Source organism: Pelodiscus sinensis, chromosome 4 (genome assembly GCF_049634645.1).
Source record: "Pelodiscus sinensis isolate JC-2024 chromosome 4, ASM4963464v1, whole genome shotgun sequence".
In the NCBI taxonomy this organism is placed as follows: domain Eukaryota; kingdom Metazoa; phylum Chordata; order Testudines; family Trionychidae; genus Pelodiscus; species Pelodiscus sinensis.
In genome coordinates this window covers 125595207-125609487 of record NC_134714.1, presented here as the reverse complement: position 1 = coordinate 125609487, position 14281 = coordinate 125595207, and the positions used below count along the sequence as shown (strand labels likewise).

Genomic DNA, 14281 nt, shown 5'->3' with positions numbered 1-14281 from the left:
GCAGCATCAGATTAGCTCATAACCAGGCCTGCAAATTCTCTCCTGGAATCTAAGGCCCAATCCTGAACCCTGTGCAGATGCAATTGTTGTGCCTAGAATCAGCTTCCCAGATTGGATCCCATTCTTGCTATGGACTCTCTCCACTAATGCCCTCCAAGGGAATGAAAACTAAGCCAACTAATGCCACCAGGGAAACCCTGTGCACAGCCAGAGGGACAGAGCCTAGGGGAAGTCAGATTTGTGGGGGAGTCAGGCAGATGAACTGGGAAACAAAAGTAGTGCCCCACCCCCACCCCTAAAAAGCAGGGCAAGAAGGAGGGGAAACAGTTTTATTTCTGCATCCAAATTCCTTTCCATGGGCTTGCAACAAAGATGTGGCCATCTAGGAACTTTGTCATTATGTTGCACACTGGGACCAATCAGACCTTCAAAATAATAGTGGGGATAGAAGTAACTCAGATCTCCTGTTTCAAAAAGCATAATCTTTGAGCTAATGGAGAATCTCCCTTAGCTATCAGTAGTAGAGTGCCTCTGACATACAGATTCCACTTCTGATTGTATTCAATAGAAAGCAGTGGAGTGCATATACGGCCTGTCCCTGAGTTACGAATGGTCGATTTATGACTGATGGTACTTATGACCAAACCTCCCATTAAGCGGTCATAAAGGCGGTCCCCGAGTTACGAACGCGATCCGTGCTTACGAACAGCGCAGTTGCGTGTAAATGAATGGGGTCCATCTTACGAACACTTTGAGATACGACCAAATGTTTGGTCCGTAACTCGTTCGTAAGTCGGGGACAGGCTGTATGCCACTCTCTCTAAGGGCAGGTAGTCCCATTCAGACAGAGAGGTGTGAATGACACTATCTTTCATTACCAGTGTTTTTCAACCCAATGCACTTCAGACCCTTTTAACCAGAGATAGTGACTAGGCCACCTGGGAGCCAAATCCAGACTGCCAGACACTTTTGAGCCAACCCTTTGAGATGTGAAAAATGGTCCTCCTGGAATCTGGACTTTTTGACCATACCTCGACCAAGAAATTTGCATCCTGACAAAAAGTAATTGACTGCCCCAGCTATAAACCATACAGACAGCAACATTGAACAGAGTCCACTTTTGAGATGAAAGGTGGGATCCAGCCGGGATCCAGCCCATGTCTAGACCAGTGACTCTTAACCTTTCCAGTCTACTTTGCCCCTTTCAGGAGTCTGATTTGCACACTCCCAGTTTCTCCTCACATAAAAAAGTACCTACAGTACTTACAAAACCAGACATAAACATACAAAAGTGCACAGAACTCTGTTACTGAAAAATTGCTGACTTTCTCCTTTTTACTGTGTAATTATAAAATAAATCAGCTGGAATATAAATATTGTATTTACATCTCAGTGTATTGTACATTCAGCAGTATAAACAAATCATTGTCTGTATTAACTAGTGCATTTTATGTAGTGTGTTAAAACTAGGCAAATATCCAGATGAGTTGATGTACCCCCCTGAAAGACCTTTGTATACACACATGGGTACACGTATCCTGGATTGAGAATCACTGTTCTAGAACACCAGTGAGCAGGGGCAAAACCCTAATCTTATAAAAATGCTCAGGAGTCTTATTTTCCATACAGAGCAGACCAGACCACTCTGATTAATGCCTGCTGCTAGTTTATCTCTCAGAAAAAAGACTAAGTCAGCACAGATAGAATGTGAACTTATGATACTGGGCAGCTTAGCTGTTTAACACCTGATATGTAGACAACAAACCAACCCTGGATGACACCCTAGAATCGATATTGGTATTGGTCTCCCAGATCTCCATACAATTCTAGAACTTCACAGCTCACAAACATTCCATATCCCAGAGTGCACCTGACTTTAATTTGTTTGCATACTACAGTTTTACTGGTTACTGTTAGAGATGGTTGAAACTCAGCTTTTTTATTCTGCAGGAAATTCCAACATTTCAAAATTTGATTTCGCTCTACACCAACATGAAAACAAAACAGAATATACATACAAACCCTATGCTATACACTGTGACTCAAAAATGCAGACATACAAAGCTATCTGCATACAGTGTAATGATTTTTTTTAAATGAGTTTCAGGTCAAACAAAACATTTCATTCAGATTTTGACTTTTTAAAAAGTTAGGGATATAATACAAAATAAATTTCTCAATAAAAAGTCATTTCAAAATGAAAAATCAAAATGTTCTATTTCTGTAAGGTCAAAACATTCCACTTTGACCTTATTGAAATAGCTCATTAGAACTTGTATTTCTTAGGCAAATTTAGTCAAAGTCTATATGCTCCCACAGAAAGTTTTGAGTTTGACAAAACAAGATTTTTCTGACAGAAAAAACATCCCATCTGTAATTTTTTTACCAGCTCTAGACATCTTAAGACTCTCACTGTTTTTAAAATAAAAAATATAAACCTTTGGCCGGAAGTCTGTGGACTGTGCCACAGAAATGTGCTGTTCCAGAAAGTAAAGTCTGAAACTCACTGCTGGAGGATGGTATGCGGGAAAGAGTTCACTCAGGGTGTATCTAGACTACAGGGTTTTTTCGAACAAGGTGGCCTTTTTTTGAAAAAACTTCCCTTGTGACTAGAAGTAAATCAAAAGAATGTAGCAGCTTTTTCGACCGCGGAAAACCTCAGTTTACAAGGAAGAACGCCTTTTTTCAAAAGTGCTCTTTCGAAAAAGGGCGCTATATAATGCAAACTGTGCTTTTTCGAAAGAGAGCATCCAGACTGTCTGGGCGCTCTCTTTCGAAAAAGCAGCTTGCTTTTTCGAAAGTACTGGTTGTAGTCTAGACACTCTTTTTTGAAAGAGGCTTTTTCAAAGTATCTTTCAAAAAAAGCCTCTTTCGAAAGAGGCTTGCAGTCTAGACGTAGCCTCAGGTCCACTGGCTCTTACACTTCAGCGAAAGCTGATCACCCTTTGGGATCAGGAAACATTATCACCCAAACCTCCTTGCTAAGGTATTACACAATTAGATGAATCATGGAAGGGAGAATACCAGCAACCACAAGAGACAGGATGCTAAACTAGGGTATGTCTACACTACCCCACTAGTTCGAACTAGCGGGGTAATGTAGGCATACCGCACTTGCAAATGAAGCCCGGGATTTGAATTTCCCGGGCTTCATTTGCATAAGCGGGGAGCCGCCATTTTTAAAACCCCGCTGGTTCGAACCCCGTGCAGCGCGGCTACACGGGGCACGAACTAGGTAGTTCGAACTAGGAAGCCTAGTTCGAACTACCTAGTTCGTGCCCCGTGTAGCCGCGCTGCACGGGGTTCGAACCAGCGGGGTTTTAAAAATGGCGGCTCCCCGCTTATGCAAATGAAGCCCGGGAAATTCAAATCCCGGGCTTCATTTGCAAGTGCGGTATGCCTACATTACCCTCCTAGTTCGAACTAGGAGGGTAGTGTAGCCATACCCTTAGAGACACCATGGCTGTGTCTACATTGGCAAGATTTTGCGCAAAATCGGCTGCTTTTGCGCAAAATCTTCCTGCCTGTCTACACTGGCTGCGAGTATTTGTGCAAGAACACTGACGTTGTAATGTACAAAATCAGTGCTTCTTGTGCAAATACTCTGATGCTCCCACTCAGGGATAAGTATTCTTGCGCAAGAGGCCAGTGTAGACAGGTAACAACAATTTCTTGCGCAAGAAAGCCCCATGGCTAAAATGGCCATCGGAGCTTTCTTGCGCAAGAGAGCGTCTACACTGGCACAGATGCGTTTGCGCAAAAGCAAATCTTTTGCGCAAAGGCACGTGCCAGTATAGACACTCTCTTGCACAAATACTTTTAACGGAAAAACTCTTCTGTTAAAAGTATTTGCACAAAATCATGCCATTGTAGACACAGCCCATGGGTTTAGTATATTGTAACAAGGGGAATGTATTAGCCCAGTTGATCACTGATCTGTTCTGAAGCAGGGAGGTAAAATACCAGATGAGATGGATTCACTGCTCAGATCTGGGGCACATCTGCACAGCAGGGCTAAACTCAAAATGAGCTACGGAACTTGACCTACACTAATTGCGTAGCTTAAGTCGAAATAGCTTATTTCAACTTTTAGCGCTGTCTACATAGCAGTTATTTCGAAACAGAGCACTCTTCCTCAACTTCCTTTATTCCTTGTACAATGAGGAGTTGGAGCGAGCAGCCCTCCAGCTCAACATTATTTTGACATACTGCTTGTGTGTAGACGCGGACTATGTGACGTTATTCCGAAATAATGCTGCTGTGTAGACACAGCCTAAGAGACCTTCTCTCATCCTGGCCAGAGCAGGACAGTAAAAATTCACTCCACCTTCCCAAATGGGTTGTAGGATTTAAACTTCAGGCTCAGTGAAGCTGTGGATTAAGATAAACAAGGCCAGCCAGCCTCCAGCACAAGCAATGTTCCTGTGGGTGCCTGCATCCTTACCACACATCAGATTCCTGGTCTGACTCAGCAACTTAGTTCAATGTCCCCCTCCAGCAGAGGGGGAAGGAGGTAACTGGTTTCTCAATCCTTCTCCCCTCCCCCAGACCTGGCAATCTCTTCCTGATTCCGGGTATTACTGTAAGGAATAGCAAAGGAAATCATTTTAAATAGTTCCCTTAAGAGTCCTAATAAAATCACTTGAAGCTGATCAAGAAAAAGAGAGCAGAGCGAGGGTACGTCTAGAGTACATGCCTCTGTCGCCAGAGGCATGTAGATTAGGCTACTAGACATAGGAAAACGAAGCGGCAATTTAAATAATCGCCGCTTCATTTAAATTTACATGGCTGCCACGCTGAGCCGACAAACAGCTGATCAGCTGTTTGTCAGCTCAGCGCGATAGTCTGGACGCGCGGGTGTCGACATCAATACCTGGGTGGTCGACAAATACCTTTGATGTCGACACCCGCGCGTCCAGACTATCGCGCTGAGCTGACAAACAGCTGATCAGCTGTTTGTCGGCTCGGTGGCAGCCATGTAAATTTAAATGAAGCGGTGATTATTTAAATCGCCGCTTCATTTTCCTATGTCTAGTAGCCTAATCTACATGCCTCTGGCGACAGAGGCATGTAGTCTAGACGTACCCCAAGAGTTCTAAACGGGAGGAAGAAGGGAAGAGATTAACTACTCCATTCAAGGACCTCTCAGAGGTATAGGAATCCCACCACCACATTCACTGGAGTCTGGAAAATCAGCAATAAAAGGCCCTTCCTTTAAACTGAGGTAGTTTAGCCTCAGTGTACCCAGTTTAAGAATCCCCTGTTTGTGCTAAGTCTTGGGCAGGCAGAGCTAGCCAGGGCAGGCGACAGCAGCTGGCTCAGAGAGGTGAGCACTGTGGAGTGCTGTGAAGATAGTTAATAATACATCCCTAGCTCACAAAGCAGGGGGAGGGGAGAAGGGCAGGAAAGCTCTGGAGCTCAGTTCAGTACAGGCCTTTGAAATACAAAGGGCCAGGAAGCACTAAGGGCTGGAGCTGCCAGGAGTCGTTCTCTCCCCTTCCACCCGCCTTCATTTCAATAGCACAGTTAGAATCCATTTTTCCAACTGCAGTTTCAGTCAACCCCTCCTCTCCCCTGGGTCTGCCCCCTGGCCTGGCCTTTCAGCCTCTCTACTCATGACTTTGTGGCCCATCGCCAAACATGGGTACAAAGCTGAGCCGGCACATCCTCAGTGCCACCCTGAGTTGGGAGCGAGAGAGAAAGAGAGGACATGGCCAAGAGAGACCACCCAGCTGAAATGGAGACAGAGAGCATGGCTCAGAGAGAGATACCCCATGGCACAGACAGAACAACAGCGACTAAGGATGTGGTTCTCAGGTGCAGATGGGCCAGCTCTGGGACCAAGAGCATGCAGTTTGGGCCTCCCCTATTCACAGAGACCAATTCAGCCCTCGGAGCAAAAATGATGCAGAGAGGGACTGAGCAATACTGACATATACTGAGGCACATTGTTCCAGTTATCAGCACTGGGCAGAGAAAGCCAAGGCACATGAACCTGCTACAAAGACACCTGCAACTGCAGCACACAGGTCCTGTCAGCTCACCTACAAAAGACCAAAAATCACCAGCTCCAAGCTCCAAAGGCAAATTAACATGTTACTGTGCAGACATCCACAGAACCCATCTGAGCAATCCGTAACTTGGCCTCACCGTCATGCAGCAGGAAGGGTTCAGCTGGCTACAGGGAGTGCTACAGACCTTTAAAATCCTCAGCTATCTTCAACCCACTGACAAAGCTACTGCTAGATCTTTATGGGTGGGGAGTCTAGAGTACAAAAATTGGTCCACATACTGCACTGAAGGGACATGAACACTGCTAAAATCACCCTGCACTCTTATATGGGCAGCATTTTCCCACCTTTTTCCAGACACTAGATGAAGCTCTAAGAAGAAAAGTATGTTGGCTACTGACAAGAGTTCATCAACTACACAAGCAGGTAGGTTGCTCTAGATCGTAAGAACGGCTATACTGGGTCAAAGGTCCATCTAGCCCAGTGTCCTGTCTGCCAACAATGGCCAATGCCAGATGCCCCAGAGGGAGTGAACACAACAAGCAATCATTGCGTGATCCCTCTCCTGTCATCCATTTCCAGACAAACAGAGGTTAAGGACACCATTCCTACCCATCCTGGCTAATAGCCATTGATGGACCCAACCTCCGTGAATTGATCTAGCTTTTTTTGAATCCTGTTAAAGTCCTAGTCTTCACAACATCCTCTGGCAAGGAGTTCCACAGGTTGACCATCCACTGTGCGAAGAAAAACTTCCTTTTTGTTTGTTTTAAACTTGCTACCTATTAATTTCATTTGGTGACCCCTAGTTCTTGTGTTATGGGAACAAGTAAATAACTTTTCCTTATTCACTCTTTCCACACCAGTCATGATTTTATAGACCTCTATCATATCCCCCTTTAGTCTCCTCTTTTCTAAACTGAAAAGTCCAGGACTTTTTAAATCTCTCTTCATATGGGACTCATTCCAAACCCCTCATCATTTTTGTTGCCCTTCTCTGAACCTTTTCCAGTGCCAATATATCTTTTTTGAGATGAGATGACCACATCTGAATGCAGCATTCAAGATGTGGGAGTACCATGGGTTTATTCTCTATCCCTTTTTTAATGATTCTTAACATTATGTTTGCTTTTTTGACTGCCAGTGCGCATTGAGTGGATGTTTTCAAAGAACTACCCACAGTGACTCCAAGATCATATTGTATGTATAGTTAGATCCCTTCACACCAGAGATCTCCTATCATCCTAAAAGGCAATGCATAAAACAGAGCTGCACTCTCGCCCAAATATTGAAACAGTGAACCCAAAACAAAAATGGAAACCAGGACACATTGCACAAGAAACCCAAGGATGGGCAATTTTGAAACCCACCGTGACAGGAGAAACAGACCCTGACCAGCACTATTTATTCCACTGCGTGAGATCCAAAGGAAGAGAAAGAGACTTTTCCAAGCAATTAGCAAAAGCGAGACTCCTTGCAGAAAAGCCAAAAAGAAAAATGGCATAACTCTGTGAGAAAGGAAAAAAAAAGAGTGGAAATGTCTTAATTCTACCTGGCCCCCAGGCAGCAAAACCACACTAGACCATAATAAAAAGTGAGCACCTGGTATAAAACCCAGTCACTCTTTTAAAACCCCAACCAAAGCAAAGAGACTGAAGTGCATTAACTTGGCCAACACTGGTATACTTTGCCATGCCAATAAAGTTGCTGAGAGTAAACACAGATCAGAGAGTGAACACAGCCCAGGGAGGTGTAGCGGGGAGGAGAGGAAGAAAGGTTAGGAGAGAGTTATGGATGGAAGGGTGAACAGAGCTCAGAGAGAAGTGAAAAGGAGGGAAGGAGAACTGATCTAACTTCAAGTGAGGGAGGAGTAGCAGAGGGCGTCACAGATGACAGCAGCAGGGGGAGGGATGAAGGCCAGTGAGGAAGAGTGCAGAGAAGACAGCACAGTTCAGAGACGTACAGAGAGAGGAAACAGGATTCCCCAAAACGTTAAAAATAACACAGATGCCTGAGAACCCAGTTCCCTTTCCCCAGGACATATCATTCTGTTTACAACACTCTTTCCAAATAAACCACCCTGGCACTTCCTCCTCCCAGACCAGCCTCCCTGAGAATCAGCCTGGGAGCCGCTTTCTCTCACCACCAGATCTGCTTAGTTTTCTGCTTTTTATTGCTTAGATTTGGTACAAATCTAGCCCGCAGAGGGGAGGAAGAACGAGCCTGCCACCCCCAGAAGGAAAGTCGGAGTCGGAGAGAGTCCTGCTCCTGCCACCCCACTGCCCCAGACGCACACAGTCCTGGTGGCCCAGTTCATACCAGCTTTAGCTTCTGTGCCCATTTAAGGGAATGGAAAGTCCAGGCAGCCTGCAAAGCAGCGCACGGGGCTCCTTTTCCCACCATACAAAGAGTGGAGTCAAAAACCCTTTCCAGGCCAGAGAGTGAGCTCTGTGCACAAACAAGGCTTTCCTAGCAGCTTCTTTTCAAAGCTGACAGCTGGAAGAAGCTGCTTGGGGATGTTTCTCTCTGAGTCTAATTCCAGTAGCAGAATAGGAATCTCTAGGATGCAAAAAGCTTTTCTGTTCATACTAGAACCCAGTAGCCCTCCAGGGCATGAAGTCCAAGGGGGATAAGCCCCTTCACACCAAACCAAACAAAACAGCATGGCTTTTTCCTATCTTGCATCTGAGTCTCGTGGCAATGGGCCGGATGGTTAGGAGCAGAGATCACTCGTAGATACCTAACCAAGCAGCTAGAGATTGTCACATTAAAGTCCCTTCAATCCCAGGCTTCTGCCGCAGGCTGGCTGTTCTTAGAAGGCCAACTCTTTTCAATGCCCTTCTCAACCAGGGACCATCCTCCCACCGAGCTGGTCCAATCCGATTATCCTACACAACAGCGTGGTAATTTCCCCTGCCAACCCCTGTGTCCTGTGGCTTGGCAGGATGCCTCAGGGGTGCAGGGATTGCCCAACACTTCTGCATATAGATGCTGATCCCCTTCGCTGTCTGTGGCCTCAGCAAGGAGACGGCGACCGCTTTGACTCATGCTTTTCCTGTCTCTTGCAAGAAGATAGTGACTCCCTGGACTGGTAGTTGCCCATGGCCTTAGCTGGGAGACTGTGGCCTCCATAGCCAGAGATGGTCCATGCAAACTCTCACTCCATGCAGTGCAGAAGTGGATCCACCAGTCCACGAATGTCCACCAGATTTTCTGAGCAGCAACCATGTTGTTGTAATGCCCATGCTCATGTCTCTTCTGGGGAGCATTCCAGGGCAGAGAAACTGCCCTCCGCATCCTCTAGCAGAGAGGAGTCATTCCTTAGGGTGCCCTGCATGGCTTCTGAGCCATTCTCCTGCTCATCCTGTTCCCGGATGTTCTGGAGACGTTCCTCCCTGGCCTCCATCAGCTCCTGAGCCCCATCACCAACCAGGGTGACAGTGTCAGCTACACTGGGGAGTGCTTTAACTGGATTATGGTCATAGGAGAAGAGCCGTAACCCTTTCAGGTGGGCTAGGTCTGGGAAGTCGATGATCTTGTTGCGGTCAAGGTCGAGGATATGGAGCTGGGACATGCGGAGCAGGGGCTGTGGAAACTCCTCAAAGCGATTCCCATACAGCCAGAGGCCCCGCAGGCCAGCCATACGTGGCAAGCTGCCCGGCAGTGCCCGGAGTCGGTTGTCACCCATCTGCAAGGACTGTAATGCAGGCATCTGGAGCAAGGCCCGCGGGAAGTGGTACAGGTAGTTGTTCTCGATCCACAAGCAGCGCAGAGTCTGGAGCTGGGCAAATTCCGCAGGGAGGCCAAAGAGACGGTTGCTGCCCAGGTAGAGGCGGGTGAGACGAGGCAGGCGGCATAGCGCCTCGGGCACCTCCTCCAGCTTGTTGAAGTCCAGCGCCAGGATGCGCAGCTCCCGCAGCCCCTCGATCTCCTCGGGCAGCTCCCGCAAGCCCGTGCCGCTGATGTAGAGCTTCTGCAAGCTGCCCAGGGCGCACACTGGGCCTGGCAGTCGCTTCAGGTGCCGCCCGGTCAGTTCCAGCGTCTGGTCCCCGCAGCTCAGCTGCTCCTGCGCACCCGAGGGCAGCTGCTCCTCCTTGCCCGAGGACCCTGCGCTGCCCATTCTCATCGCCGAGGGCTGCCGGGAGAGCCGGAGCCACCGCCTCCAGCGGGGTGGCCCACCGGGGGCATGACAACCAGCTAGGCTGGCGGCCCCCCCACTGGCCTCCTGGGACTAAGATCCGTGTCCCCCCGGGCTCCCTCCCCTTTCAGGGCTGGGACCCCCCTGCCTCCTGGGGCTGGGACTGGAGCCCCCCCGCCAGGGCTGGGACTGAGCGCCCGGCTCCGGGGCTGGGACCAGCCCCCCCAGCAGCCCCCCGGGACCGCCCTGCCGGGGCGAGACCCCTGCCCCTCCCCGGGAGCGGCCCTGGCGCTGCGCGGCCCCCGGCGCCTCCCGGCCTCTCGCTCCGGGGCTCCCGGCTCGGTCTGAGCTCGGCTCCCACACACCCGGCGCCTAGCGACTCGTCGCCATGGCAACCCCCACGCGGGACCGCCCGCCTATGGCGGAGCCGCTCGGGCCGGCGGGGGCGGGCTGCGCCCAGGCCCCGCCCCGCGGACACGCCCACTCCCCAGGCCGCCGCTGCGGACCTGGCCGGGCAGGGGCCCGGGCCGGCTGCACGTGGCACGGAGCGGGCGGGCAGGGCTCCCGGCTCCTCGCCTTGCACAGCCCCACCCAGCGGCCACTGGGAGCGCCCCGGCTCCCAATACACCACCGCGCGCGCACGAGCCTCGTCCGCACAGCTCGCACTCCCAGCTACAGCCACCGCACACAGCCCCCTCCTGCAGCTACAGCCACCGCAACAACCCTCATCCGCAGCTACAGCCACCGCAACAACCCTCATCCGCAGCTACAGCCACTGCAACAACCCTCATCCGCAGCTACAGCCACCGCAACAACCCTCATCCGCAGCTACAGCCACCGCAACAACCCTCATCCGCAGCTACAGCCACCGCAACAACCCTCATCCGCACCTACAGCCACCGCAACAACCCTCATCCGCACCTACAGCCACCGCAACAACCCTCATCCGCAGCTACAGCCACCGCACACAGCCCCCTACTGCAGCTACAGCCACCACAACAACCCTCATCCGCACCTACAGCCACCGCAACAACCCTCATCCGCACCTACAGCCACCGCAACAACCCTCATCCGCAGCTACAGCCACCGCACACAGCCCCCTACTGCAGCTACAGCCACCGCAACAACCCTCATCCGCAGCTACAGCCACCGCATGCAGCCCCCTATCTGCAGCTACAGCCACCGCACACAACCCCCTACTGCAGCTACAGCCACCGCAACAACCCTCATCTGCAGCTACAGCGACCGCAACAACCCTCATCCACAGCTACAGCCACCGCACACAGCCCCCTACTGCAGCTACAGCCACCGCAACAACCCTCATCCGCAGCTACAGCCACCGCACACAGCCCCCTACTGCAGCTACAGCCACCGCAACAACCCTCATCCGCAGCTTCAGCCACCGCATGCAGCCCCCTATCTGCAGCTACAGCCACCGCACACAACCCCCTACTGCAGCTACAGCCACCGCAACAACCCTCATCTGCAGCTACAGCGACCGCAACAACCCTCATCCACAGCTACAGCCACCGCACACAGCCCCCTACTGCAGCTACAGCCACCGCAACAACCCTCATCTGCAGCTACAGCCACCGCAACAACCCTCATCCGCAGCTACAGCCACCACACACAGCCCCCTACTGCAGCTACAGCCACCGCAACAACCCTCATCAGCAGCTACAGCCACCGCAACAACCCTCATCCGCAGCTACAGCCACCGCACGCAGCCCCCTATCTGCAGCTACAGCCACCGCAACAACCCTCATCCGCAGCTACAGCCACCGCACACAGCCCCCTACTGCAGCTACAGCCACCGCAACAACCCTCATCCGCAGCTACAGCCACCGCAACAACCCTCATCCGCAGCTACAGCCACCGCACGCAGCCCCCTATCTGCAGCTACAGCCACCGCAACAACCCTCATCCGCAGCTACAGCCACCGCATGCAGCCCCCTATCTGCAGCTACAGCCACCGCAACAACCCTCATCCGCAGCTACAGCCACCGCAACAACCCTCATCCGCAGCTACAGCCACCACACACAGCCCCCTATCTGCAGCTACAGCCACCGCAACAACCCTCATCCGCAGCTACAGCCACCGCATGAAGCCCCCTATCTGCAGCTACAGCCACCGCAACAACCCTCATCCACAGCTACAGCCACCGCACACAGCCCCCTATCTGCAGCTACAGCCACCGCAACAACCCTCATCCACAGCTACAGCCACCGCAACAACCCTCATCCACACCAGATTGTGATGTAACATCAAGCATGTCTGGTATTTTTGTTGGAGCCATCTGGCAATCTGTCCGTACATTTCCCTTTCCAGCTACACTGAGACTCGCCTTCCCTCCCACAACTACCACACAATCCCCACTCCAGCTACAATGACACTTCCACCTAATCCACCCCCCATGCTCACATCCAACCAGCAACCACCAGCCAGCTTTCCTGGGCACGTACAAAATCATTCTTCCTCACAAACACAACAAAGGTCCTCCCTCCAAGCCCCCAACCATACACTCAACCAGCCTGGCATGGAGGCAGAGCCTCCCAACCAGCTCACATGGGTTGGATGCAGCTGGTGCTTAGGCAAGGTTCTCCCAAACAGCTTTTCTGGGTTGGATTGAGCTGGTTCCCTGGACGTTCCTTTGATCAGGAGAGGCACTCCTTTATCAGTTGATCCTATGGCACTTTGGCACCAGGATACCAACTCAGGGGTGGAACTGTCTTCTATAGCTCAGGGGAGAGTGAACTTTTTAGTGTGAAGGCCACATCTGAGTAGGCAAAATGGTCCAGCCATCAATGCTCACTGGCTTGACCCCACCTTCCCTCCCCCAGTGGCAGATTTGCCAGATTAGCCACTGGACCCAGGGGCTCTAATCAGTAGAGGAGCCCTGGAAAAATGGACATCTCCATGCCAGATGTTCCAGATGCTCTCTAGCCTCCAGCACTGCTTCTGGAGTAGCAGGTGGAATGGGGCAAGCCTTCGACTGCACTCCCCAGTGGAAGCCTGAGAGCTAGATGAATAAAATCCGATTGGGCCAGATGTGGCCTATAGGCTGTAGTTTTCCCACGCCTGTCATAGCTGTATCTTGTACCACAATGAGCACATGGCTGGTGATCAAATAAATAGTAAACCCTGTTTGTCCCCCTCCCCGTAGGAACTTTTTGATCCCAAAAATGGACCAGGCCTGTGCCTCAGCTCTTTGGGGAGGGAGGTGTATTTTTGTTGGTTACTCATAAGCCTGGTAGGTTTGTTGTGAGCTCCTGTGAGAAGCTGGAATAGGAATTGTGCTGACAAGAGTGCATTGATCTCCCAGCGGAGTGAAGCCCATTAGCCCAGAGGTTACCAGAGGTCACAGCAGCTGCTGTTACTTTCCCCCCTCCCGCCTCATTTCATCTCCATTCATTTTCAACCAAATCACATTGAAAACAAAATTCTCCCATTTGTGGTGAGAATCCTGCATCTTTTCAATAGCCTCTTCTGTTCACTTAATGTAGCCCATGAGAGAGCCACATGCTGTGTACACGAGCTCCTGTGTCCTCCAACAAGATCGTGAGGCACGTTCATACACACAGCTACTTGCTGTATGTGCTTAAGTGTGCAGATCTGTACACCACCTAAACACCCCATGTCCCTGGGCATATGCACACACAAATACACACAGGTGTACCGTACTTGTGCACAAATATGCTTACATAAAAACACACATGCACATGAAAATTACATGCAAACACAAAATGCACTGAATTTGCATCTATGAAGTATATGCCATATACAAATATGGAAATCACTTCCATGCCCAAACATATCTGCATTCACACACTCACCTGTGTCCTTAAATACCCAGAGTAAACATGCCTGCATAGACAGCATTTGTGCACAAATATGCACATGTAAAGAATGCACATACACATGCCAGCACAAACACACTGAATTTCTGAATAATCATAAGATATGCCATGCATAGATACATAATTCACCTACATGCCCAATCATACATACATAGAGAAAACTCATGCGTGTTCACTTGTGGCCATATGGGTCTAAATACTCTCAGCAAAAATATGCAAATGTGCATGCACTTCTGTTCTAGGTAGGTTCCTAGGCCAGGCCACCACTGTGGTA

General features: G+C 50.2%; 1 protein-coding gene across 1 annotated transcript; it reads right to left on the bottom strand.

Moving 5' to 3' along the window:
- Positions 1-8166: 8166 nt before the first annotated feature.
- Positions 8167-10448, bottom strand: LRRC10B (leucine rich repeat containing 10B). Its single transcript, XM_075928448.1, has one exon. It carries the CDS (start codon positions 10135-10137, stop codon positions 9259-9261), a length of 879 nt encoding a protein of 292 aa, XP_075784563.1. The 5' UTR covers positions 10138-10448; the 3' UTR covers positions 8167-9258.
- Positions 10449-14281: the final 3833 nt, after the last annotated feature.